This window comes from Anolis carolinensis, chromosome 2 (genome assembly GCF_035594765.1).
Source record: "Anolis carolinensis isolate JA03-04 chromosome 2, rAnoCar3.1.pri, whole genome shotgun sequence".
NCBI lineage: Eukaryota > Metazoa > Chordata > Lepidosauria > Squamata > Dactyloidae > Anolis > Anolis carolinensis.
Window position 1 is genome coordinate 156089356 of NC_085842.1, and position 27548 is coordinate 156116903.

Here is a 27548-nt window from a genome sequence, read left to right on the forward strand (position 1 = left end):
TGCGTGGCCACCCGTGCAGACAGGTTTGGCAGTGGACTTGCGTCTGGGAACTACAGGGCGATGTTCCTGGGTTATGCATGTCTGTTCCTGATCGCTTTTATCCTAAAGGCATGGGGAAAGTGGATTACAGGGCAAAAACTTTGTCCTGGCAAGAGAAACATCGCCACCCACCCACTGTGGCACACAAAGTTTGGGTCTCATGGCCCCTGAGTCCACCCTTCAGAGCAGAAGAGCAGAAAAGGAAGATGCATGGGGCCACTCTTCCTTGCTTCCATCCTGCTGGGGGCCCCTCCCTTCCAGGAGCATCTCCAGGCTGCGGGTTGTTTTCCTTTGAAAAGGTTCCGTTCTTGCCATGGAGACCGAGGGTTCTGAGAAGCCTCAAGTCAGTTGGCGCTGGCATTGCCTTCCTGAGCACCAAGATGGGCAGAGAGCACTCCAGACAGCTCCCACTGAGGCCAGCCGGGAGCGATGCCTCTGCGCCAGAAGTCCCTCCGCGTGCCCCCCGATGGACGGCCCTGGACTCGTGGTTCAGGGTAAGGACCGCACCCCCCTCCCGCTCCCTTTGGGGCCCCGGGGCCAGCTCTGTTCTGGCACTGAGGGCCCCCTTAATTGCTTCCCTCTGCAGAAGGTCAGGACGAGGCGCTCGCTTCGCCGCGTGAGCCCCGAAAACGTAGCTGTTCCTGTGGATCCTCCAAGGTAAGCCCTGGCCCCCCGTTCCCTTCGGGGTCCCCCCACCCTAAGGGAAGGGAAGGTAAAGGTTTCCCCTGACGTTAGGTCCAGTCATGACCGACTCTGAGGGTTGGTGCTCATCTCCATTTCTCAGCCGAAGAGCCAGCGTTGTCCGTAGACACCTCCAAGGTCATGTGGCCGGCATGACTTCATGGAGCGCCGTTACCTTCCCGCCGGAGCAGTACCTATTGATCTACTCACATTTGCATGTTTTCGAACTGCTAGGTTGGCAGAAGCTGGAGCTAACAGCGGGCGCTCACTCCGCTCCCCGGATTCGAACCTGGGACCTTTCGGTCTGCAAGTTCAGCAGCTCAGTGCTTTAACATACTGAGCCACCGGAGGCTCCATCTTCTATATATATAAAATAGCGATGGAATCAGGGCACCGGACAAAACAACAAAACTACAGGCTCCCCAACCTCAAAATTTGACAACACAACCCATCATCCACGGCTCTAGGTTGATACAACAAAAAGAAAAGAAAAATGAAGTCCTAATTAGAGGGAAAGGAATAATTGTTTTTATCCAATAGCTGCCAGTTAGAGGGCTAAGCTCCACCCACTTGGTCTCCTAGCAACCCACTCAGCCCAGGGCCTCAGTTTCGCTGTTTAGATTAAATTAGCAATGGTCAGAACATTATAGACTCATCTCTGGTTGCTTGAGAGTTTGTATTAATGCTATGACAGTTGACTCTCATTTAACCGACACCCGAGGGGAAGTGGTTGATGCCGGATAACTGAGAGTTGTCTCTGGTTGCTTGAGAGTTTGTATTAATGCTATGACAGTTGACTCATTTAACCGGCACCCGTGGGGAGTGGTCGATGCCAGATAGCTGAGAGTCATCTCTGGTTGCTTGAGAGTTTGTATTAATGCTGACAGTTGACTCTCATTTAACCGGCACCCGTGGGGAGTGGTCGATGCCAGATAACTGAGAGTCGTCCCTGGTTGCTTGAGAGTTTGTATTAATGCTATGACAGTTGACTCTCATTTAACCGGCACCTGTGGGGAGTGGTCGATGCCAGATAACTGAGAGTTGTCTCTGGTTGCTTGAGAGTTTGTATTAATGCTATGACAGTTGACTCTCATTTAACTGACACCCGAGGGGAGTTGTTGATGCCGGATAACTGCGAGTCTTTGGTTGCTTAAGAGTTTGTATTAATGCTATGACAGTTGACTCTCATTTAACCGGCACCCGTGGGGAGTGGTCAATGCCGGATAACTGAGAGTTGTCTCTGGTTGCTTGAGAGTTTGTATTAATGCTATGCCCCATAGTATGCCATCACATGGACTAGACATTAATACTGAAATGCAGCCATTGAAAGCAAAGACCAATGCAGTTCAAACTGAATTATATGGTCAGCATAGACCCATGTAAAGCAGTCCAAGGCCGTTCAAACCGCATTATATAATAATAATAATAATAATAATAATAATAATAAGGCAGTGTAGACCCATATAACACAACCCAATGAAATGCAGTGCAAGAGCCAACACGGCCAACTTGGTATAGTAGCGGGGTCTGGAGGTGGTTGAATTTGCTATCCAGGAGTTGTACTTCACCCGTATCCAGAGAGCACTGAAGATAGATCTGGACCAAACTTGGCACACAGACTCAACATGCCCAACTGTGAATATTGGGGAAGTTTTGGGGGAAATGACCCAAAATTTTTGGGAAATTGTAGTCCGCCCACATCCTTCATATTATTACTAAATATCATTGCTATTGATTACATCAGCCTGGGGGAGGCGCCTTCCACTCAGCCCTGTCTTCTGCTGGTCCTTCTTCAACTCCCTGGACAGGAAGGGAGGGGGTTCAATCAGGGCCACCTAGCACCTCCAAACAAAGGATTTCCCAGGGAGGAGGCAGCCAGGCTTTGAAGCTGCAAGGCCATTACATGCTAATCAAGGTGACTAATAACAGCAGGTATACCTGCCACACCGAGACTATTCAGTGTATTCTAGCTCACCAAACTTGGATTACAATAGGAAGAAAACGGCTACACTTTGCAGCTGCAAGGCTATTCACTGCTAATCCATCTGGCCAACAAACAAATCCAAAAAGTCACAGCAACGCAACACGTGGCCGGGCACAGCTAGTTGACTACGAAAAGGCAAATTCCTCCCACCTCAAAATCCCCACCTGCCAAAATTTGCATATCCCTGCTCCCTCCCAGGGGCCCCTCCCTCCTCTCACTCCCCAACCAATCACCTCCCACATGCAAATTCCTGCCACCTCACAATTCCCACCTGCCAAAATTTGCATATCCCTGCTCCCTCCCAGGGGCCCCTCCCTCCTCTCACTCTCCAACCAATCACCTCCCACATGCAAATTCCTGCCACCTCAAAATCCCCACCTGCCAAAATTTGCATATCCCTGCTCCCTCCCAGGGGCCCCTCCCTCCTCTCACTCCCCAACCAATCACCTCCCACATGCAAATTCCTGCCACCTCAAAATCCCCACCTGCCAAAATTTGCATATCCCTACTCCCTCCCAGGGGCCCCTCCCTCCTCTCACTCCCCAACCAATCACCTCCCACATGCAAATTCCTGCCACCTCACAATTCCCACCTGCCAAAATTTGCATATCCCTGCTCCCTCCCAGGGGCCCCTCCCTCCTCTCACTCCCCAACCAATCACCTCCCACATGCAAATTCCTGCCACCTCACAATCCCCAACTGCCAAAATTTGCATATCCCTGCTCCCTCCCAGGGGCCCCTCCCTCCTCTCACTCCCCAACCAATCACCTCCCACATGCAAATTCCTGCCACCTCACAATCCCCAACTGCCAAAATTTGCATATCCCTGCTCCCTCCCAGGGGCCCCTCCCTCCTCTCACTCCCCAACCAATCACCTCCCACATGCAAATTCCTGCCACCTCACAATCCCCAACTGCCAAAATTTGCATATCCCTGCTCCCTCTCAGGGGCCCCTCCCTCCTCTCACTCCCCAACCAATCACCTCCCACATGCAAATTCCTGCCACCTCACAATCCCCACCTGCCAAAATTTGCATATCCCTGCTCCCTCCCAGGGGCCCCTCCCTCCTCTCACTCCCCAACCAATCACCTCCCACATGCAAATTCCTGCCACCTCACAATCCCCAACTGCCAAAATTTGCATATCCCTGCTCCCTCCCAGGGGCCCCTCCCTCCTCTCACTCCCCAACCAATCACCTCCCACATGCAAATTCCTGCCACCTCACAATCCCCAACTGCCAAAATTTGCATATCCCTGCTCCCTCTCAGGGGCCCCTCCCTCCTCTCACTCCCCAACCAATCACCTCCCACATGCAAATTCCTGCCACCTCACAATCCCCACCTGCCAAAATTTGCATATCCCTGCTCCCTCCCAGGGGCCCCTCCCTCCTCTCACTCCCCAGCCAATCACCTCCCACATGCAAATTCCCCCCTACCTCACAATACTCACCTGCCAAAATTAAAGCACTGAGCTGCTGAAGTTGCATACTGAAAGGTCCCAGGTTCAAATCCGGTGGGAAGGTAACGGCGTTCCATGCAGTCATGCCGGCCACATGACCTTGGAGGTGTCTACAGACAACGCCAGCTCTTCAGCTTAGAAATGGAGATGAGCACCAACCCCAGAGTCAGACACGACTGGACTTAACGTCAGGGGAAACCTTTACCTTTACCTAGTCAATGTTTATGTAGTCAATGTTTTCAATACATTGCAATGTTTTGGTGCTAAATTCGTAAATACAGTAATTACTACATAATGTTACCGTGTATTGAACTGCTTTTTCTGTCGATTTGTTGTAAAACATGATGTTTTGGTGCTTAATTTGTAAAATCATAACGTAATTTGACGTTTAAAAGGCTTTTCCTTAATCTCTCCTTATTATCCAACATTTTTGCTTATCCAACCTTCTGCCAGCCCATTTATGTTGGATAAGTGATATAAGGAATGCAATTTTACCACACCATTGCATATAATGTGACATGAGCATCCACAGATTTTGGAATCCATGGAGAGAGCTGTAACCAGTCAACAGTTGATACTGAGGGGGGCTCACTGGATATCAATAAAGCTGTACGTTGGTATTAATAATATATACAGGGAGAGGACAGGAATAAACAGTTTTGTGTGTTGGCAGCATCATACAACACATATGGAAAAAAATTATAAAAAGTATCAAAATGTTTCAACTGACTGTAAAAGTGTGAGGCATGAACCATGTCTTGTACAATGGTGCCTTATGTTCTTGGGGCTCATTCCAGTGGTGGATATGATCAGGGACAAAAAGGTTACTCCAAAAATATCATATTCGATTTATGGCAAGTCTCCTTGAAACTCCCTCCTCAACTCTCTTTGGACTTTACCTTTTCACACTTCCAGTCACATTTTAAAATTATTTTCCTTTGTTCAAAACTTAAATCTGAGGCTGGATCTATACTGCCCTATATTCCAGGATCTAATTCCAGATTTTCTTCTTATCCCAGATTATATGGCAGTAGGGACTCATATAATCCAGTTTAAATCAAATATAGTAGAGTCTCACTTATCCAACATAAACGGGCCGGCAGAATGTTGGATAAGCGAATATGTTGGATAATAAGGAGGCATTAAGGAAAAGCCTATTAAACATCAAATTAAGTTATGATTTTACAAATGAAGCACCAAAACATCATGTTATACAACAAATTTGACAGAAAAAGTAGTTCAATATGCAGTAATGCTATGTAGTAATCACTGTATTTATGAATTTAGCACCAAAATATCATGATATATTGAAAACATTGACTACAAAAATGTGTTGGATAAACCAGAACGTTGGATAAGGGAATGTTGGATAAGTGAGACTCTACTGTAATATGGAATCAGATCATGGGATATAGGGCAGTGTAGATTCACCATGAGGCCCCTTCCACACTGCTCCTATATCCCAGGATCTGATAGCAGATTATCTCCTTTGAACTGGATTATATGAGTCCACACTACCAGATAATCTGGAATAAAAAGATAATCTGGGATCAGATCCTGGAATAAAGGCCAGTATAGATCCAGCCTGAGATCCCTTCCACACTGCCCTGTATCCCAAGATCTGATCCCAGATTATCTACTCTGAACTGGATTATATGAATCTAAACTGCCAGATAATCTGGGATAAGAAGATAATCTAGGATCAGATCCTGGGAATTAGGGCATAGATTCAGCCTGGGGCCCCTTCCACACTGCTGCTATATCCTAAGATCTTGATTCCAGATTATCTGCTTTAAACTGGAGTATATGAGTCTACACTGCCAGGTAATCCTGGATAAAATAATCTGGGATCAGATCCTGGGATATAGGGGCAGTGTAGTTCCAGCCTGAGGCCCCTTCCACACTGTCCCTATATCCCAGGATCTTAAACCAGATTATCTTCTTATCCCAGATTATATGGCAGTGGAGACTCATATAATCCAGTTTATATCAGATAATCTGGAATCAGATCCTGGAACATAAGGCAACGTAGAAGGGACTTGATTTCCATTATTAATTCCAATGGGTTTAACATGGGGGGGGAAACAAACCTCAATTAAAGTACAGTAGAGTCTCACTTATCCAACACTCGCTTATCCAACATTCTGGATTATCCAACGCATTTTTGTAGTCAATGTTTTCAATAAATCGTGATATTTTGGTGCTAAGTTCGTAAACACAGTAATTACTACATAGCATTATTTCGTATTGAACTACTTTTTCTGTCAAATGATGTTTTGGTGCTTAATCTGTAAAATCATAACCTAATTTGATGTTTAATAGGCTTTTCTTTAATCCCTCCTTATTATCCAACATATCCGATTATCCAACGTTCTGCCAGCCCATTTATGTTGGATAAGTAAGACTCTACTGTATCTGTTTTTAAGTGTGTATACCTTTTTTGGGACACCCTGGTTAGAGCACGTTCAGATGGAAAGTGGGGCTCTTAATACAGGAGGATTAAAGACATAATAATCTATCCACGCTGACATTTCTATGCAGTTTCAAACCAGTATTGTAAGAGGGAAAATGCAGAAAATCCTGGAACAAATTGGAAGCCTGGAAGGGGAGGGATTTGCACCAATTGCAGAGCCTTGATCATTTAAGAAGGTTGCTGGAGTTTTCAGGAGTTTGTAGGAAGCTGTATGTAAAGGATAATCTTAGATTGGGAGGAGGGGAGGGGACTTGATCTCTCCTCCATGCAATTGGGATAGAGGGTTCCCGATTCTCCCCGTTTCTCTGAGATATATATATATATATATATATATACACACACACACACACACACCGTATATACTGGAGTATAGGCCGGGTTTTTCAGCCCTTTTTTAGGACTGCAAAAGCCCCCCTCGGCTTATATTTGAGTTAGGGTCCTGGCCGGCTTATATTCGGGTTGGCTTATACTCGAGAATATATGGTACATTTATTATTTTACTCTATTATTGTTGTATTTATTATTTTACTCTATTATTGTTGTATTTATTATTTTACCCTATTATTGTTACATTTATTTTGCTCTATTATTGTTGTTACTATTACATTTATTTTAATCTAGTTTTTATTATGATTAATACATTTATTTTTTCACTCTGATCTTCTTATTACTATTACATTTATTATTTTACTGCATTTATTATTTTACTGCATTTATTATTTCACTATTATTATTAAAAGTATACATAAGCGCATTTACTTTGAAGAAGATGAGAATAATGATTTAATCAGAGTTAGATTAAATTAGAGCTTTATGTAAATATTCAAAAACATTTAACCTACGGATGCCTCAATTAATGTAATTTTATTGGTATCTATTTTTATTTTTGAAATTTACCACTCTCGGCTTATACTGGAGTCAATGTTTTCCCAGTTTTTTGTGGTAAAATTAGGTGCCTCGGCTTACATTTGGGTCGGCTTATACTCAAGTATATACTGGTGTATATGTGTATATATATATATACTAGCTGTGCCCGGCCACGCGTTGCTGTGGCAAAGTGGTGGTGGTATTGGGTAAAAATTGTTGTGTAATTTTTATTTGACGTTATTTGTATTTTTTAATTAATTTTATTGTAAGTTATCTTTTTATTTATTATATTTTATTATTTTCTTGTATAATTTTTAGTTATTTTTTTGTTATTATGGTATTTTATTGTATTAATTTTTTAGTGTTTTTAATTATTTTTTAGTGTTTTTTATTATTTTTTATTGGGTTGCTAGGAGACCAAGTTGGAGGGGCTTAGCCTTCTAACTGGCAGCAATTGGATAAAAGCAATTATTCCTCTCTCTCTAATTAGGACTTTATTTTTCTTTTCTTTTTGTTGTATCAACCTAGAGCTGTGGATGATGGGTTGTGTCGTCAAATTTTGAGGTTGGGGGGGGGGCTGTAGTTTTGTTGTTTTGTGGGTCGCCGTGATGCCATCACTCTTTTATATATATAGATATATATATACACACACACACACACACTAGGTTGGGAACCCAGCGATGCCCGGGTTATTTGAAAAAGGCATGATTTGTTTTTGATTGTCAGGTATTCTCAGTTTGGAGTGGGTGAACTACAGTTCCCAGAATCGTAGGTCAATTCTCCCCAAACCCTCCCAGTATTCAAAGTTGGCCATTTTGGGTCTGTGTACCGAGTGTGGTCCAGATCTGTCGTTGGCTGGTCATCGCCTGGCTGCAGTGCTCTCTGGATGGGGGTGAACTGCTACAACTCCCAGATTCCAGGGGCAATTGTCCCAAAACATCTGTCAGTATCCATCACAGGTTATGTTGAGTTTGTGTGCCAAGTTTAATCCAGATCCGTCATTGGCTGGGTTCAGTGCTCTTTGGATGCATGTCAACTACAACTCCCAAAATCAAGGCCCATTCCCACAAACCCCTGCAGTATGTTCAGTTGGTCATGAGACTTCTCTGTGCAAAGTTTAGTTCCGATCCATTGTCGGTGGGGGTCACTGTTTCTCTGGATGCAGGTGAACTATAACTCCCTTTTCCCCAAACTTAAGTAATATGCTCTTTTGGTTATGGGGGCTCTGTGTGCCAAATTTGGTCCTGGTCCATCATCGGAGGGGTTTGAAGTGCTCATTAATTGCAGGTGAACTATAAATCCCAGTACCTACTACTCCCAAATGTCCAGGCCAATTCCCCTCCAAACCGATCAGTATTCAAATCTGGGCATATCAGGTATGCATGGCAATTTTGGCCCATAAGTTTTTCTCATGAGTTTTTCTTGAGCATTTTCAAGTTTTTTTCAAGCTGTTCTGAGTCCCTTTCAGGTTAGAAATATACCGTGTTTCCCCGAAAATAAGACAGTGTCTTATATTAATTTTTGCTCCCAAAGATGCTCTAGGTCTTATTTTCAGGGGATGTCTTATTTTTCCATGAAGAAGAATTCACATTTATTGTTGAACAAAAAAAAATGAACATTTATTATATACTGTACAGTAGTTGCCATCACAAACCAGCATAACCAGCATAACCAGACAAACTGTGAATCCTATCAAGAATTTCTTATTATTACCATTATTTCCATGTACAACACTCATTTACCAATCCTGCATGCTCTGGTGTTCTGTTTGGCAGGCATGCTTCCAAACAAAACCTTTGCTAGGTCTTACTTTCAGGGGAGGCCTTATATTTAGCAATTCAGCAAAACTTCTACTAGGTCTTATTTTCTGGGGATGTCTTATTTTAGGGGAAACAGGGTATGTAGTAAATCAATAAATAATACATTTTCTTGTCCCCTTCCAGTCCTCCGGAGACACAAGGAACGCGCACGGAGGCGCCCTCTCCCCGGACGCTGATAATTGAAGTGAGGCCAGCGTCCAAGGTAAGGAAGGAGGCCTCTCCCTCCCACGAACCTTTGAGAAATAGTTAAAAACAAGATAGGTTTTGTAGGCTTATTCTTAAGCTGAATTTGTTTTTAAGATGGAACAGTTTAAAGTGTAACTCCAGAGAGAGAGAGAGTGCTAGCGCTTTCATAGAATTATAGAATCATAGAGTTGGAAGAGACCTCATGGGCCATCCAGTCCAACCCCCTGCCAAGAAACAGGAAATCACATTCAAAGCACCCCTGACAGATGGCCATCCAGCCTCTGCTTAAAAGTCTCCAAAGAAGGAGCCTCCACCACAGTCTGAGGCAGAGAGTTTCACTGCCGAACAGCTCTTTGGATAGCATAGTTGGATGGCCATCTGTCGGGGGTGCTTTAAATGCAATTTCCTGCTTCTTGGCAGGGGGTTGGACTGGATGGTCCATGAGATCTCTTCCAACTCTATGATTCTATGATTCTAAGCAGTTGACAAAGTGGAGCTTTGGGCAAGTTGGTGTAGTGTGTGCATTCATTCAGTCAGCTGTTGACTTATTATGACTATTATGGGGCCGGGCTATGGCGCAGCTGGCTAGTAACCAGCTGCTATAAATCACTACTGACCGAGAGGTCATGAGTTCGAAGCCCGGGTCGGGTTAAGCCTCCGACCATTAATAGCCCTGGCTTGCTGTTGACCTATGCAGCCCCGAAAGACAGTTGCACCTGTCAATTAGGGAAATTTAGGGACGCTTTATGCGGGAGGCTAATTTACAACACCATAAAACTGCCAGCAAAACACGAGGAAAGGAATGCGGAAGTACAGCCACTACTGGACGGTGAAGCAACAGCTCCCCCTGTGGCCGGAATCGTGAAGCTGGAAAAATGTTAAAAATGCCTCTGAGTCTGTCTAATGTATGTTGTTTGTCTGTTGGCATTGAATGTTTGCCATATATGTGTTCATTGTAATCCGCCCTGAGTCCCCTTCGGGGTGAGAAGGGCGGAATATAAATACTGTAAATAAATAAATAATAAATATTAATTTCATAGGATTTTTTAAGATAAGGCATACTTGGAGGTGTTTTTACCAGTTCCTACTCTGAAATCTAGTGTACAACACTTGATATTTATTGTTTGCTCCCAATCAACGTACTAACCTGGGCTGACCCTGCTTAGTTTTCAAGATCAAGCACAAGCTGGTACCTTTAATATATTTAGGTAGGGACCACTTTTTTATGGACTAATTTCATATCTGATGAAAGCTCTGCACTTGATATTCACGAAGCATTAGTGACATCTATTTATATTCCGCTTTTCTCCCACAAAGGGACCCAAAGCGGCTTCCAGCTTGTTATAATGCAATTAAATGCAAAATAAAACCAACAACAATCAACAACAAATGCAGTATAAAACCCACAACAATCAATAATAAGCAATTAGTAAAACATAAATAGAATTCTACAGTTGGAAGAGACCTTGTAGGCCATCCAGTCCAATCCCATTCGGCCAAGAAGCAGGAAAATCGCATTCAAAGCACCTCCAACAGATGGCCCTCCAGCCTCTGCTTAAAAGCCTCCAAAGTAGAAGCCTTCATCACACTCCAGGGCAGAGAGTTCCGCTGCTGAACAGCTCTCACAGTGAGGAAGTTCTTTCTAATGTTCAGGTGGAATCCCCTTTCCTGCAGTTTGAAGCCATTGTTCCGCATCCTAGTCTGCAGGGCAGCAGAAAACAAGCTTGCTCCCTCCTCCCTATGATTTCTCCTCACATATTTATACATGGCTATCATGTCTCCTCTCAGCCCTCTCTTCTGCAGGCTAAACATGCCCAGCTCTTTAAGCCGCTCCTCATAGGGCTTTTTCTCCAGACCCTTGATCATTTTACTTGCCCTCTGGACACTTTCCATTTTGTTAACATTTCTCTTCAATTGTGGTGCTCAGAATTGGACACAGTATTCCTTGGTTTGACCAAGGCAGAATGGAGTAGAATAGCATGACTTCCCTGGAATATCAGAATAGCATGACTTCCCTGGATCTAGATATTCCTATTGATACAGGCCAAAATCCCATTGGATTTTTAAGGCACTGCCACAGTGTTGGCTCATGTTTAACTTGTCCACGAGGGCTCCAAGATCCATTTTGTAACAACTGGTACTTGCTCTTATAATTGAAATACACTACCACATTGTACAGACTTTCAGAATGAAAATTGGATTTATTCCAGGGATTGTTATTTTCATCTTAAAAGCTTAAAAAGGATGAAAGTATGTAAAGTCTGTGTTGCAACATCTGTAGAGAATAGTGTAAATGAGGCATGGGCAAACTTTGGCCCTCCAGTTGTTTTGGACTTCAACTCTCACAATTCCTAATAGCCGAAACACTTGGAGGGCCAAAGTTTGCCCACACGTGGTGTTGATCTTCAAGTCTTCAAATCTTAGTTCAAGGTAACAAGTCTAGCTGTTTTATACCTTCAGTTTTCCCATCTGTGAAATGGTAATGTGGTCCTCATAAAGGTCGCAAGATAAGCTTCTCACTAAAGGTGATTTGTAGTGTTCCACTCAGCGCCCTCCCAGGCTCCCACAAAACTCCCACTGGCTCCCACAAAACCTCCTAATCCTGGCTCTAAGAATTACAAAAAATTAAAACCAGGACAGTAAATAAAGAATAACAATTTGAAAACAGGTGAATTGCAGACAGGAAACAATCAGGGCCAGCTAACTCCTCCCAACAAAATATTCCACCAAGCAGGAATCAGCCAGGGTTCAAAGCTACAAGAAAAGTCCACAACAGTCCCATATACAGTAGCGTCTCACTTATCCAACATAAACTGGCCGGCAGAACGTTGGATAAGTGAATATATTGGATAATAAGGAGGGATTAAGGAAAAGCCTATTACACATCAAATTAGGTTATAATTTTACAAATTAAGCACCAAAATATCATGCTTTACAACAAATGGATAGAAAAAGCATTTCAGTACACGATAATGTTATGTAATAATACTGTATTTACGAATTTAGCACCAAAATATTACGATTTATTGAAAACATTGACTACAAAAATGCGTTGGATAATCCAGAATGTTGGATAAGCGAGTGTTGGATAAGTGAGACTCTACTGTAATTGATTCCAATATCACACAGAATAAAAACATTATTCCTAATACAGTAGAGTCTCACTTATCCAACATAAACGGGCCGGCAGAATGTTGGATAAGCGAATATGTTGGATAATAAGGACGCATTAAGGAAAAGCCTATTAAACATCAAATTAGGTTATGATTTTACAAATGAAGCACCAAAACATCATGTTAGACAACAAATTTGGCAAAAAAGTAGTTCAATACGCAGTAATACTATGTAGTAATTACTGTATTTATGAATTTTGCACCAAAATATCACGATATATTGAAAACATTGACTACAAAAATGCGTTGGATAATCCAGAACGTTGGATAAGCGAGTGTTGGATAAGTGAGACTCTACTGTATTTAGGTGCTTCATTTCCTAGTTTTAGGTTAGATTAGGTCATTGTGCCTTCAAGCCATTCCTAACCATGCCATCCCCTCCATCAAACTGGTGTCCCATTTTATTTTATTTTATTCTAACTGATCTTATTTTTATCTGATTTATATGTTAACTGAGATTTTATGATTTACTGTATTGTTTTGGTTAAGGTAACTGTTTTGTATAACTGCTGATTTTATTGTGTTTGCATTGCAATGTGTTTTAACTGATTTATTGTTTTATATTTTGGGCTTCTGACCCATGTAGCCTCCCAGAGTCCCTGCCGGGAGATGGTGGCAGGGTAGAAAAATAAAGTTACTTACTAACTTATGGTAATCCAATCACAGGAGTTGCTTGGCAAGACTTGTTCAAAGAGAGGATGCTGCTGCTTTCCTCTGAGGCTGAGAAAGTGTGACTTACCCAAGGTCACCTAATGTATAAGTATCATCGATGGAGTGTACCTACAGGGAATACATATGAGTGGCTATAAAACACTTGTATACTTCGTCAATGATACTTATACATTAAATTTATTTACTTGAAGAACTTGCTACAGTGGAAAATTAGCTATTTTAGGTTTTCTGTACCTTTGTAAATTACCACCTGAGGAAGACTACACAGTCAAAACTGGTCGTGGATGGTTATAAACTTTGGATTTATTTAAAATTTTGGATTCAAAAAGGATTTACAAACTTGGACATATAGGTTTGAATGCACAGTCTTCTATGTGGAACATGAACTTTGTATCACTGGACTCACAAACCTTGAGTATAAGAGCTAGGCTTTCTATGAACATGTGTATTTGTAACACATTGATGACTGTATATCCTCGAGTATAAGCCGATCCGAATATAAGCCGAGGCACCTATTTTTACCACAAAAAAACTGGGAAAACATTGACTCCAGTATAAGCCGATAGTGGTAAATTTCAGAAATAAAAACAGATACCAATAAAATTACATTAATTGAAGCATCAGTAGGTTAAATGTTTTTGAATATTTACATAAAGCTCTAATTTAAGATAAGATTGTCCAACTCTGATTAAATCATTTTTCTCATCTTCTTCAATGTAAATGTGCCTATGTATCCTTTTAATAATAATAGAGTAAAATAATACATGTCATAATAATAATAAATAATAATACAGGAAAATAATACATGTTGTAATAGAGTAAAATAATAAATATAATAATAATAAGATCAGAGTGAAATAATAACTGTATTAATAATAATAAAAATAGAGTAAAATAAATGTAATAGTAGTAACAATAATAGAGAAAAATAATAAATGTAATAATACCAATAATAATAGAGAAAAATAATAAATGTACCATATATTCCCGAGTATAAGCTGACCCAAATATAAGCCAACCAGGACCCTCACCCGAGTATAAGCCGAGGGGGGCTTTTTCAGTCCTAAAAAAGGGCTGAAAAACTAGGCTTATACTCGAGTATATACAGTATATTGGTTTTAACTGTCATATTTGTTTTGTTTTGGGCTTGGCACCATGTTAGCCGCCCCAAGTCCCTTTGGGGAGATGGTGGCAGGATAGAAAAATAAATTATTATTATTATTATTATTATTATTATTATTATTATTATTATATTCTTCCCTTCTCACCTCGAAGGGGACTCAGGGTGGAGCACAACATATATATAGCAAACATTCAATGCCAGAACATAAAATAAACCATAAAAATACATAAAGACAAAAATAAGTTATCTTCACATTAAAACCATTATTTAAAACCATGCTTTTAACTAATAGTGGTTTTTTATATCCAATGTGTTCCCTGCTTGGGTTTTAATAATGTTGTACTTACTTGGTTTTATCTTGTTTTTAATTATGTTGGTGCTAATCCATGAAATATGTAGTATTTGAAGGGCATATCCTGACATTGATATTTGCAGCATTTTAATGTTTTAATGATTTATATAGGGTTTTAATGGCATGTTTTATATTGTATTTGATGGTCTGGCTTTTGTGTATTTGTTTGTTTGTCTTGCATGCGAAAACCTATGGTCTAAGCATTAAATACATTTGGTATTTGGTATAGCAAATATTCAATGCCCGAACATAAAATAAACCATAAAAATACATAAACACTAAAATCAGTTATCTTTACATTAAAACCATTATTTAAAACCCGGAAGATCTTAATCTCCGCAATGGTTCATAGAGGGAGATGCATTCAGACAAAATACTGCAGAATGATTGAAGCAGAAATCAATATAATGTTAAATCTACAAATAGCAATAGTTAATAGAAATGTACTACTTGCAAGGATAACAGGAGTGAAGAATATAAAAAAAGAAAAATTGGTTGACAAATTCATAGCATGTGCGCAAATTATTTTAGTGAGGGATTGGAAAGGTAAAACAAAATAGACACTGATGAATTGGTATAAGTATATAAATAATATGTTAAATGTGAAAATAACAAATTGCAAATGGAACAATATAAATAAAATTGAAAAGGTTACAATCATTAAGAGGACGTGGGAACCAGTTAGGAATTATTTAGAAAATATGCTAAGATGTGGAGTGGAAAAAATTGGACCGAAATCGATATTTATTTATTTATTTATTTGCCCCATTTATACCCCACCTTTCTCACCCCGAAGGGTACTCAAATGTATTTCAAATGTAACTTCTGTAGTTTACTGTATAAATTGCATGTATAAGGAGGGGAGGGTGGGAGTGGGATAAAACAATAAAAAAGACTAAAGGGTGGGCCTTGGACTATTATTTGAATTTGCATGATTTTAATTGATGTTTTAATTGTTTCAATTTTAATTGTACAGTAGAGTCTCACTTATCCAACATAAACGGGCCGGCAGAACGTTGGATAAGCGAATATGTTGGATAATAAGAAGAGATTAAGGAAAAGCCTATTAAACATCAAATTAGGTTATGATTTTACAAATTAAGCACCAAAACATCATGTTATACAACAAATTTGACAGAAAAAGTAGTTCAATACACAGTAATGTTATGCTGTATTTACTGTATTTACGAATTTAGCACCAAAATATCACGATATATTGAAAACATTGACTACAAAAATGCGTTGGATAATCCAGAACGTTGGATAAGCGAGTGTTGGATAAGTGAGACTCTACTGTAATTGTTTATTTTGGAATTGTGTGTTGTTAACATCGAATTGTTGCCTGTTGAGTCCTTTTCAGGGTGAGAAGGGCAGGGTACAAATATGGGAAATAAATAGAAGGAGCCCCAAGGGCCATCCAGTCCAACCCCTTCTGCCAGACAGGAAGGCCCACCCAATCCCTCCTAACAGATGTCCATCCCTTTTGACACATCCAACCTCTGCCTAGAAGCCTCCAGAGAAGAAAACTCCCACACACTTTCTTTGAAAATCTCACAATCTTGGTGAATGAAGGGGATGCTGTGGGTGCAGCACATCTTGATTTCAGGAAGGCCTTTGGGAAGGTTCCCCAAGACACACAGAAGCCAGTAGAATGTGGGCGAGACAGTGCTCCTGTCAGGTATATCAGGAATTGTTTCACAGGCCGAAGCCAGAGGATGCTTCTGTCCAGTGGCTCCTCTTTCTTCATCCTGGAGAGAAGGGACCAGTGGGGCACCATCAAGAGGGTCCTGTCCTGGGCCTTTAAGGCTATGCATCGTCTTCAGTGAGGACTTGGATGATGGAATCCATGTGAAAAGGACTTAGGAGTTTTAATAGACCGCAAACTGAACACGAGTCAAGGGTGTGATGCAGCAGCTTAAAAAGCCCATGCGATTCTAGGTTGCATCAATAGAAGCATAGTGTTGAGATGGAGGGAAGTCCTAGTCCTAACATGCTATGCTAGATATATATATATATATATATATATATATAGAGAGAGAGAGAGAGAGAGAGAGAGTAAAGGTAAAGGTTTTCCCCTGACGTTAAGTCCAGTCATGTCTGACTCTGGGGGTTGGTGCTCATCTCTATTTCTAAGGCGAAGAGCCGGCGTTGTCAATAGACACCTCCAGGGTCATGTGGCCGGCATGACTGCATGGAGCACCGTTACCTTCCCGCGGGAGCGGTACCTATTGATCTACTCACATAGGCATGTTTTCGAACTGCTAGGTTGACAGGAGCTGGAGCTAACAGCGGCCGCTCACGCCGCTCCCGGGGCTTGAACCTGGGACCTTTCGGTCTCCAGCTCAGTGCTTTTACACACTCTGCCACCGGGGCTCCTATATATATATATATATATATATACACACACACACACAATATAATTTACAATAATATATAATAATTATAACATATTGTATATACATATAATATTCATAATATTATATTGTAATACGATATAATACTAATAATACAATATAATAATATTAATTATATATTATATTTTACATGTAATATTACTAATAATATTACAATATATAGATAGAGTACAATATAGTAATTTATTGCCAGTATTGTACTATGCTAATAATATAATATTGTATGTAAATTTAATTTGTAAGCCGCTCTGAGTCCCCTTCGGGGTGAGAAGGGCGGCATATAAATGTAGCAAATAAATAAATAAATAAATAATACAGTAGAGTCTCACTTATCCAACATAAACGGGCTGGCAGAACGTTGGATAAACGAATATATTGGATAATAAGGAGGGGTTAAGGAAAAGCCTTTTAAACATCAAATTAGGTTATGATTTTACAAATTAAGCACCAAAACATCATGTTATACAACAAATTTGACAGAAAAAGTAGTTCAATATGCAGTAATGCTATATAGTAATTACTGTATTTACGAATTTAGCACCAAAATATCACGATGTATTGAAAACATTGACTACAAAAATGCGTTGGATAATCCAGAACATTGGATAAATGAGACTCTACTGTAGTCTCACTTTGCTTTGCTTTGCTCAGACTTCTTCACTTGGAATAACCCTGTGTCCAGTTCTGAGCAAAGCAATTCAAGAAGGCTGTTGACAAATCCTAGCAGCCTCTGGCAGTGTAGTCAATGGGGAAGAATGCTGGGGGTGACAGTCCAAACTTTACTGGGGATTCCAGTTCTTAGAAACAGAGGGGGGTGGAAAGAGGGAGATTGACGCAGAGAAGCCCTTCTTTGGTGGAACCTTGAGTTTCCCTTTCTTTCTTTGCAGTTTCTGGGGAGAGAGAAGCTCCCCTGGGAGGCTAGCAGCCTTCAGGCGGAGCGTAAGAACCAGACCTCAGAGAGTGCAGAGAGGTACCTCCTATTCATGTTTGGGGGGGAAGGCCAGGCTGGGGGTTGGGGTTTTTGGGGCCCAGAGATCTGGAGGGGGGCATCCCAGGACGCCGCCTTCTTCCTAGGGGCTGGCAAGGGCCTTGGGATGGGGCTGGCCTTGGGAATGGAAGGGAGAAGGCGGCCAGGGATCTCAAACTCTTCTTCTTTCCCTTGTCCTTCTAGCAGCTTCCTCTCGGAGCAAATCCTGACTTCACCAAAGGACAAACAACCCATAGAGTTGGTGAGTGAAAGAAGGGGGCTGGAAAGGGAAGAGCTTGCCTTTCTCCTTCGGGAGATGGGTTCTTGCTCAGAGCATCCACTTCTCTCTTCTTTCTCCTCAACAGGGTTCAAAGGAAGTTGGGATCCCTTCGGAGGTCCTGGAGGAGGGGGCGGCCCGGGCCCTCGATACAGAGAGGTAGGTCCTTCCCATGGCAGGCGGAGGTCCCCTCTACCCCCCAAGTGAGGCCAAGGGGGCCTCGCATGCAGCCCTATTCCAGGGGGTTTGGTGGGCTCCACCTGAGAGATAGGAGAGAACTTCTTCTGACCTTGCTTTCTTGTCTCTCTCCTTGCAGTGTCCATGAGCCCCCTCTGAAGACATTGACGGTAAGAGACGGAAGAGGGTGATCAAAACGGGGGGGGGGGGGGGGCTGCTTCCTCTCCATCCCCACACCTCTTTTCCTCTCCCCACCACACCTTTTATTGTGGTAATCTCTGAGCCGTTAGACTCAATTTATCCCTCTCTGGGGGAGATTCCACCAAAAGTGTAGCAGAGTAGCAAAAGCAGACTTTCAAAAACAGCAGATACTTACACGCGGTGAGCAAAGAGAAGCCTTTTTCTGTTAGGATGGCTATCGATTGCAGAGGCTCAGTAAAAGTTCAAAAAACATTTATTCAGGTAAAAAGAATTCCATTGTAGATAGAAAGGTTTGGGAGCTGTCTAGCTTTCTAGACTAGTTTCTAAGGAAAAATAAGAAAGGAAAAATAACAAACATCTAGATAGTCACATCTTGCCTAGAGGGACAGCAAGATGCTGCTATTAGCTTGAAGAACAAAGAGAGAAGAAACTGAACCAAAATGGTTCCGAACTCATGGTCCAGTTTATTGGGGCCATAAAACATTCTGACCAATGAGAAGTTAGTGTCCCTGAAGATTCACATTTCTACTAACATCAAAGTAAGGGATGTGAGGTAAACAGGATAGAAAGAGGGGAAACACAGTAGAGCCTATCTGGGCATGCTTTGGAAACAGGGAAAGGATTCCCTCAATCTAGTCCTATCATCTATCTGACTACATCTAGACTTGAGTGGTCCAGGGTGATTCCCAACTCCTACTCTAGTCTTCCTCCCCTGGGCTGTCTTCCCATTCCTTCCCTTTTGGCCCCACACCCATGAGGGAAGGGGGCAGCCCCAATTTCACTCCTCTTCTCCCTTGTCTTTTACAGGACTCCGAAGCGGCAACGCTGGCTGACATCCCCAGCCTGGAGGATGAGGTGTGGGACCCTCTCCCCAGTACAAGCAGGTGCGTTGCCCTTCGCCAGGAGGGGTGACCATTGCCCCCCTTCTTGTCTTACCAGGTCTCACCTCTTGTGCCTCTCTTCCAGCTCCGTAGGACCCGGCGAAGATGAAGATCCTGCCCTGCACCCGAGGAGATGGTCCTCCCTGGACCCAGAACAGGTAAAGCTTAGAGTTCCTCCTGGTGAGGCCTGCAGCCACCACCAAGGAGGCATCGCCCAACGCCTTTCTCAGGATGCCCCATCGACCTTCTAGATGGCAGGTTTGTCGAGAGATGTCCAGCCTTCAGGTAGGCTGCTCTTCTCAACTCCTGCCATTCCCCAGTGGTCTCTTTGGCCACTGGAAAGGTATGTAGGGACCCCAATGCCCAGTTCCTTCCAGCAAGCATCACACACGCATTCACCTGCCACTGCTCTCCCTGCACTTTTGGCCCAGGAGCCTTTCCATGGCTGCCAGGTGCCATTGTTTCTCTTCTTCTTTTTTCTTCACAGGCAAAACAACACCTACACCATCTTTGCCTGCTGGTCTGCAGTTCCTCCTCTGCAGAGGTCACGCAGGCAGTGGATTACGTGGCCCGAAAACATCTAAAGATGGCCACGGACCACTTTCTGGAGTCCGGCGGGAGGTAAGGGAGCTGGGCCTGGGGGTGCCACTCCCCTATTCCCAGGGGGCCCTGAGCGGTCTCCCCATAGGGTTGGAGCCAAGGCTGACCCTGACCTTGGCTCCCTCTTCCCTTTCTTCATTCACAGGGCATGTGGTGAATTAGTAAGCGCCGTACTCAATTCACCATATTGTTGCCTGGAAGCGGCGCTGGACCTGTTCCTGGCCAAGGTAAAGGAGGGACCTTGGCTGGCCCAGGAGGGCGAGGAACAGGGCAGCCCTACTTTTGATGCGGTCACGGTAAGGACCTCCCCACCTGCACCCTGTTTTTAGGGGGCTGGGGAAGGAGAACGGGGCCCCCTCTTTCTTGACCTTTCCTTGCATTTGAGCCTCCTTCTTTCTCTCCACAGGCAAGAGCGACGCGGGCCATCGGCGGGATCGTCAGACACATCAGGGACAGCACGCGCCTGGAGGGGTGGTTCCTGGAGCTTCTGCTCGCCTTGGTGACCAACTTCATCGAGGTCACAAGGCCTGGGTTGGAGGCACCCAGCAGGAACCGGAGCAACAGCTACGTTCCTCCAGAGTAAGGAGAGGGTGGGGAGGAAGGGTCTGCGGGACTCCCAGCCCTTTTGGGGGGCTGAAGGGGGACTCAGACCCTTCACTAGTAAGTAAGCCTTTTTCTTTCTTTTTCAGAGAACTGGCGAATATCATCATCGTGCTAGTGAAGAGGGTGGCACCGAAGTCCTTCAACAGGACCTCCGAGTGGATGCTAGAAGACGACCCAAGCATCTGCCCTGAGGGGATAGCCCTCCAGTTGCGGTAAGGAGCTAAGGGCTGATGGAGGTTCAGGGAGGAAGCCCAGCTTGTTCTCTCTGGCTGGGTTCCCTCACAGGGGTCTTTCTTGTCTTCCAGGAGCCTCCTCAAGTCCTCCTCCTCCCTAGTCCAGCACCTGCATTCCATCTGGGAGAAAGAAGCGCCGCTGGAGCATTCGGCCGGCGTGGTGGCCTTCTACGTCCAGGTGAGAAGGGTTGTTCAGCCAGGGTTATGGGTTGGAAGGGGCCTTAGGGCAAGGCTGGGGAGACAAGGAGAGGAGAGGCAGTGCTTCCCTTCCTAGCTCCAGCCCTTCATGCTTCTCTTCTTGTCTTTCAGCTGCTGAAGATCGGCCAGCGCCCACACTCCTCGGAGAAGACCTGGGCACTGCTGACGGCCTGGCTTCAACATCACAGCCTGGCCGTCCAACATCAGAGCAGGCAGGGCCTTCTCCTGCTCTGCGAGACATACTGGGAGGTAAGCCAGGCAGAGCCCAGGCTCTACGCACCAGAGAGAGGCTCTTGTGATCATAGGAAGGACCTTCCCCAAACAAGGGGGAAGGCCTATGGTCGGGAGTTCTCTGCATTGAATGTATCCTCCTTTCTCTCTCTTTTCAGACCATGGGCCTTCAGGAACTCCTAGACGGCATCATCGGCGGAATGCAATCACCGCACACTAACATCGCCATGGAGTTCCTGAACCTGGCTGGCCAGCTGGAGCCCCTGCTGCATATTGAAGACCGGGCCCTTGCGAAGGTTCACCTAACTGCCACATGCCGCCGCCTCTTCCACCATGTGAGTCTTAACCCCTGGGCCTTTTTGGGGAGGGCGCTGGCTCCCCCCTCTCCCCAAGCCCTGAGAAGGGGCTTCATGCGAAGAAACAGGGAGTATAGGGTCTCCTTTTCCTTCTCCCTTTTAGGAGGCGGCCAACATCCGAACGGCAGCCCTCGAATGCTTCCGGCATTTCATCTGGCGCCCGGGACATCCTCTTCAGGAGCGTCAAACCATCAGTGACCTCCTGGTGGTGCTGATGCATGTGGAGGATGAGGATGAGGAGGTGGCCAAGGTAGGCGGGAGGGAGGCCCAGTGCTGGGGCTCAGGAGGGAGGGAAGGTAGGAAGGAAAGTGGAACTGACTCAGCTTTCTTCTTTTCTTTGCAGACTGCGAGGGAGACCCTCAGGGAGGCGGCGGACGTCCTGAATTGGCACCTGAAGGACAGCGTTCTGGCGGAGGACACCTTCAGCTTGCAGGAGCTGCTGCATAAGATCTCCAAGCGCCTGGTGAGTGCCCACCCTGAGGCATGGGAGTCAAGGGTCCTTATGCCCGGTGGGCAGAAGGAGCCCCCTTTTTGACCCCTGTCTCTTCTCTAGATCCATCATTGCCGCCCCAGGAAAGAGTTGGAGGAACAGGTGTATGGCTGCCTCCGTATCTTTAAAAGCCAACGTCCATCGGCTAGAAAGGTGGCAGCCATGTTAGTCGGTAAGGAACTGGGAGGGTCTTGGCCCCCTTTGTGCCCACTCCTGGCCTCCAGATCCGCCTTTGGGGCAGCAGGAGGGGCCTCTTCCCCCCTTCTGGGGATCCTGAGCCTCTTTGGGGAGAACAAAGTTCAGGTTCCCCTTCCTCCCCCTGGGCCCTCTGGGTCTTCCCCTTCCTTGGGTCTAGTGTGGGGGTCTTTGCTCATGGAAGTGGTCCCTCTCTTCTCTCCAGGCCACATTCTGCACAAGAACTACAAGATGTGTGCCGACAGGAACCTCTACACCTACCACGCCTGTAAGTGGGGCCTGAGAGGCGCTGGGCTTTGGGGAGAGAGCCTCCCGGGGGGTCCATGGGCCACCCCTCACCTGCTAACCTGCCTTTCCTCCTCCTTTCCTCTCTTCCTTCCAGGGCTGATCAACCTCCTTGAAGACCGTGACCCTGAAGTCAGGCGAGTTGGCAGGGAGACTAAGACCATCCTTGCCAGGGTCACTGCCCTACACCACCGACACGGGCTGCGGGCTGCTCTTCGGCGCTTGGCGGCTCCCTGCAGGCGGGAGAGGTACCCCCCAGAGTACGCCAAGAGGCCACCCGCCTGATGGACTGGTAAGAGAGGGAGGGAGGAAAAGAAGGAGGAGGGAGGAAGGGAGGGGGAAGAGGAAATGGAGGAAGGAGGGAAAAGAGGAAGCAATGGGGAAGGGAGGGAGGAGGTAAGAAGGGTTGTAGGAGGAATAGAGGGAGAGAAGGAAGGGAGGATGGAGAAAGGAAGGAGGGAGTGAGGGAGGAAATGGGGAGAGGGAGGGAGGGTGGAAAAAAGAGAGAAGGAAGGAAGGAGGGAGAAAGGGAAGGAGGGAGGGTTAGTGGGACTGATGGAAGGAAGGGAGGGAGGAAGGAAGGGAGGAAGGAAGGAAGGAAGGACGGAAGGAAGGAAAGGAAAGAAAGAAAGAAAGAAAGAAAGAAAGAAAGCAAGAAGGAAAGGAAGGAAGGAAGGAAGGAAGGAAGGAAGGAAGAAAGAAAGAAAGAGAAAGAAGGAAAAGAGGAAGGAAGGAAAGGAGGAAAGAAAGAAAAGGAAAGAAAGAAGGAAGGAAAGAAGGAAGGAAAAAAGAAGAAAAAAAGAAGGAAGGAAAGAAAAAAGAATGAAGGAAAGAAAGGAAGAAAGAAAGAAAGAAAAAAGAATGAAGGAAAGGAAGGAAGGAAGGAAGGAAGGAAGGAAGGAAGAGAAAGAAGGAAAGGAGGAAGGAAAGGAGGAAAGAAAGAAAGAAAGAAAGAAAAGGAAAGAAAGAAGGAAGGAAAGAAGGAAGAAAAAAGAAGAAAAAAAGAAGGAAGGAAAGAAAAAAGAATGAAGGAAAGAAAAGGAAAGAAAGAAGGAAGGAAAGAAGGAAGGAAAAAAGAAAAGAAGAAGGAAAGAAACAAAAAAGAATGAAGGAAAGAAAGAAAGGAAGAAAGAAAGCAAGAAAGAAAGAAAGAAAGAAAGAAAGAGAAAGAAGGAAAGGAGGAAAGAAAGAAAGAAAGAAAGAAAGAAAGAAAGAAAGAAAGAAAGAAAGAAAGAAAGAAAGAAAAGAAAGAAAGAAAGAAAAAGAAGGAAGGAAGGAAAGAAGGAAGGAAAAAAAGAAGAAAAAAGAAGGAAAGAAAGAAAAAAGAATGAAGGGAGGGAAGGAAGGAAGGAAGGAAGGAAGGAAGGAAGGAAGGAAGGAAGGAAGGAAGGAAGGAAGGAAGGAAGGAAGAAAAAGAAAGAAGGAAAGGAGGAAGGAAGGAAGGAAGGAAGGAAGGAAGGAAGGAAGGAAGGAAGGAAGGAAGGAAGGAAGAAAAAGAAAGAAGGAAAGGAGGAAGGAAGGAAGGAAGGAAGGAAAGGAAGAAAGAAAGAAAGAAGGAAAGAAGGAAGGAAAGAAAGAAAAAAGAATGAAGGAAAGAAGGAAAGGAAAGAAAAGAAAAGAAAGAAAAGAAGGAAAGGAAAGGAAGGAAGGAAGGAAGGAAGGAAGGAAGGAAGGAAGGAAGGAAGGAAGGAAGGAAGGAAGGAAGGAAGGAAAGGAAAGAAAGAAAAGAAGGAAAGGAAGGAAGGAAAGGAAGAAAGGAAAGGAAAGGAAAGGAAAGAAAGAAAAGAAGGAAAGGAAAGGAAAGGAAAGGAAAGGAAAGGAAAGGAAAGGAAAGGAAAGGAAGAAAAGAAGGAAAGGAAGAAAAGAAGGAAAGGAAGAAAGGAGAGGAAAGGAAAGGAAAGGAAAGGAAGAAAGGAGCTCAGTCAACAGTATTAGGTCTGATCTGCCTGGAGTGTAGAGACTCCAAGCGCACACGGAAACACAGGCAGCGGAGACTCTTAGGGCAGAGAGGAGAGAAGAGAAGAGAGGGGAGAAGAGAAGAGAGGGGAGCAGGGGAGCCAAGGGAGGTGCGCCTTGGGGTCTCCTTCAGCTGAGGCCCAAAGAGAGGCACCAGTAGAAGGAGACCCAAGCCCTGCTTTCTCTCCCTTTTGCAGGAACACCACAATCCCACGAGCGCCCGCCCGGAACACCTCCGCTCCAGCTGTGCCGCATCACCAAAGGGAAGTAGCGTTCAGGAGGTGGGAGTCTGCCCAGCCCTGGCCCAGGGAAGCCCTGCCCCCCCCCCCACACACACACACAGAGAAGCCCCGCTCCCATTCTGGGCCCCATTGTCACCCTGGGGCCCTTGGGAGCAGAGCAGAGCAGAGAAGGAAGACCACCTAGGCCCCTCTGCTGTGCTCTGTTCTGTTCTTTTCTGTGTGGGATTTGGGGGCCTGGAGGGGAGGGGCCACCACCTGCACCCTGGGCCTTCCTCTTCCACCTGGGCTGGGCCCCTGCCTCCTTTGACCTACGCCCCCTCCCTGACCCCTCCCTCTCGGCCTGGGATGCCACCACCGCCCCCTCCCTCCCTCCCTTCTCCAAGGTGGCATCCCACCAAGGGCGCTTCTCCCTCCCTCTTGCCCACCCAGATGTGCCGCCCCTCCTCCCCTCCCTCCTCCTTCCCCCCCAAACAACCCCATTGCCCCCTCCTCTGTCCCCACAACATCCAAAGGGTCAAGGGGAGGGGCAGGGGGTCTCAGCCCCTCCATCTGTCCAGGCATCTCGGGAGGCTCAGCTCCATTTGGGGAAAGGTGGCCATTTCTCCATCCATGGTGCTGTGTCTCCCGATGGGCTGAGATCCCCCTTGGGTTCCCCTTGCCCCCCCCCCCCCCGCCTCTCTGCTCACCTGGATTCACCCGGAAGGAGGCCTGGCTGCTGGGAGCCAATAAGGAGGAGGAGGAGGGGTGGCGGACTCTATTGACACCACTCTGCGCTTCTTGCAGGGCCACTCCAGATGGATGAAGAAAGGGACAGTGACCTTCGTGGGAACACCGAGGGACACACCATCAAAGGACCCTGGTCATCGAGGGACATGCCATCAAGGGACCCGGGCCCTGACCTTCGAGGGACCATGACCACCGAGGGACAGTTGACATCAAAGGACCCTGGTCATCGAGGGACGTAACAACAAGGGTGCCGGGCCCTGACCTTCGAGGGACCGTGACCATCGAGGGACACGTAACATCCATGGACCCTGACTGGTGCCTGCAGGAAGAAGACAGAAGACAGGACTTCTTTATTTGTTTTATTGTTAAATTTTAAAATGTGTATGTACTTTTTTAAAAATGTGTATGTGCTGTTTTTAAAATGTGTATGTTTTTAATATATTTATTATTGTCTTGTGTGGGAGAGGATTCCACTCCCCTGCGAAAGCGCCGCTCTTCCCCTTTGGCTTCTAGGGCTGCCTCCTGTGAATCCAGGGCTGGCCGTGGAGGGAGGGAGGCCCAGGCCTCTCTTGCAGCGGAGGGTTCCCAAGGCCCTCCTCCCTCCTCTGCAAACCCCAGGACTCACAGCCCAGCGCCGGAGGGGAAGAGCCGCCCTTGAGCAGCTCAGTGAAAGAAACCCCCCACTCTCGGTTTATTGTAATTTAAAATTATATCATTATATTATTTAATGTAGAATTAGAATAAATGTAATACTTTATTTTTAATTTAGCATTTTCCATATTATTTAATGTGTAATTAGAATAAATATAGCCTTTTCCTTTTAATTTAGCATTTTCCATATTATTTAATGTGTTATTAGAATAAATATAACCTTTTCCTTTTAATTTAGCATTTTCCATGAATTCCTTTGGGGAGGGAGACCCAAACTCAGGCCCCATCAACACTGACCCTTTCATGCAGGTTGAACTGCGTATGAGGCTGGGTTTAAACTGCCTTCTATCCCAGGACCTGATCCCAGATTGTCTGCTTATTATGAGTCTGGGAAAAACAGATAGTCTGGGATCAGATCCTTGGATATATAGGGCAGTATAGATCCAACCTGAATATATTATACAGTTCAAACTGCATGAAATGACAGTGTAGATAAGGCTGTCGGCCCCATCTAAACTGCCATATAATCCTGCTTCAGAATGCATATTAACTGTATTTCAAAATGGATTATATGGCAGTTTAGACAAGGCCTAAGAAGAAGAAGTTAGAGAAGATGATAGTACTAAAGTTTAGGGGAGATCGACACTGTCCTATTTCACAGGATCTGATCCCAGATTATCTGCTTTAAACTGGATTATTTGAGTCTACACTGCCAAATAATCTGGGATCAGATCCTGGGGTAAGGGGCAGTGTGGAAGGGAATGTAGTTGGTGCAAATATAGTCCTGGGCTTACAGTGGGGGAAGGCCCAGGCTTCTCTGGCGGAGGGTTCCCAAGGCCCTCCTCCCTCCACTGCAAATCCTAGGACTTTCAGCTCAGCGTTGGAGAAGAACTGCCCTTGAACCGAACGATGAGAGTATCCCTTATGCTCTGTTTTTTGTAGTTTACCTTCTATGATTGTATCGTATAATGTTGTAGTATTTAATAGAATAAATGTACTGCTTTATTTTTAATTTGGTGCTTTCCTTGGATTCCTTT

General features: G+C 44.8%; 1 protein-coding gene across 2 annotated transcripts; it reads left to right on the top strand.

Moving 5' to 3' along the window:
* Nucleotides 1–36: 36 nt before the first annotated feature.
* On the top strand, nt 37–27523 carry LOC134296309 (uncharacterized). 2 transcript variants are annotated; one of them, XM_062970875.1, is made up of 22 exons: nt 37–533; nt 626–696; nt 9446–9524; nt 18130–18212; nt 18414–18471; nt 18575–18645; nt 18803–18833; nt 19672–19748; nt 19831–19903; nt 20233–20366; nt 20491–20641; nt 20752–20924; nt 21035–21160; nt 21254–21359; nt 21491–21628; nt 21769–21945; nt 22070–22216; nt 22310–22429; nt 22520–22628; nt 22857–22919; nt 23034–23228; nt 25090–27523. In XM_062970875.1, the coding sequence occupies exons 1-21, from the start codon at nt 78–80 to the stop codon at nt 23219–23221; spliced, it is 2631 nt and encodes an 876-aa protein (XP_062826945.1). In that variant the 5' UTR covers nt 37–77; the 3' UTR covers nt 23222–23228; nt 25090–27523. The 2 variants fall into 2 exon arrangements, with proteins under 2 accessions (XP_062826945.1, XP_062826946.1); XM_062970876.1 differs by having other exon boundaries at nt 18417–18471.
* Nucleotides 27524–27548: the final 25 nt, after the last annotated feature.

What these genes read in the sequence shown, in the direction of transcription:
- LOC134296309 (XM_062970875.1), top strand. Translation starts at nt 78, where the DNA reads ATGTCTGTTCCTGATCGCTTTTATCCTAAAGGCATGGGGAAAGTGGAT. An exon ending in CGGGCCCTCGATACAGAGAG is followed by an intron (nt 18,646 to 18,802) that starts GTAGGTCCTTCC and finishes CTCTCCTTGCAG; the next exon opens with TGTCCATGAGCCCCCTCTGA. An exon ending in GGTGGCAGCCATGTTAGTCG is followed by an intron (nt 22,629 to 22,856) that starts GTAAGGAACTGG and finishes TCTTCTCTCCAG; the next exon opens with GCCACATTCTGCACAAGAAC.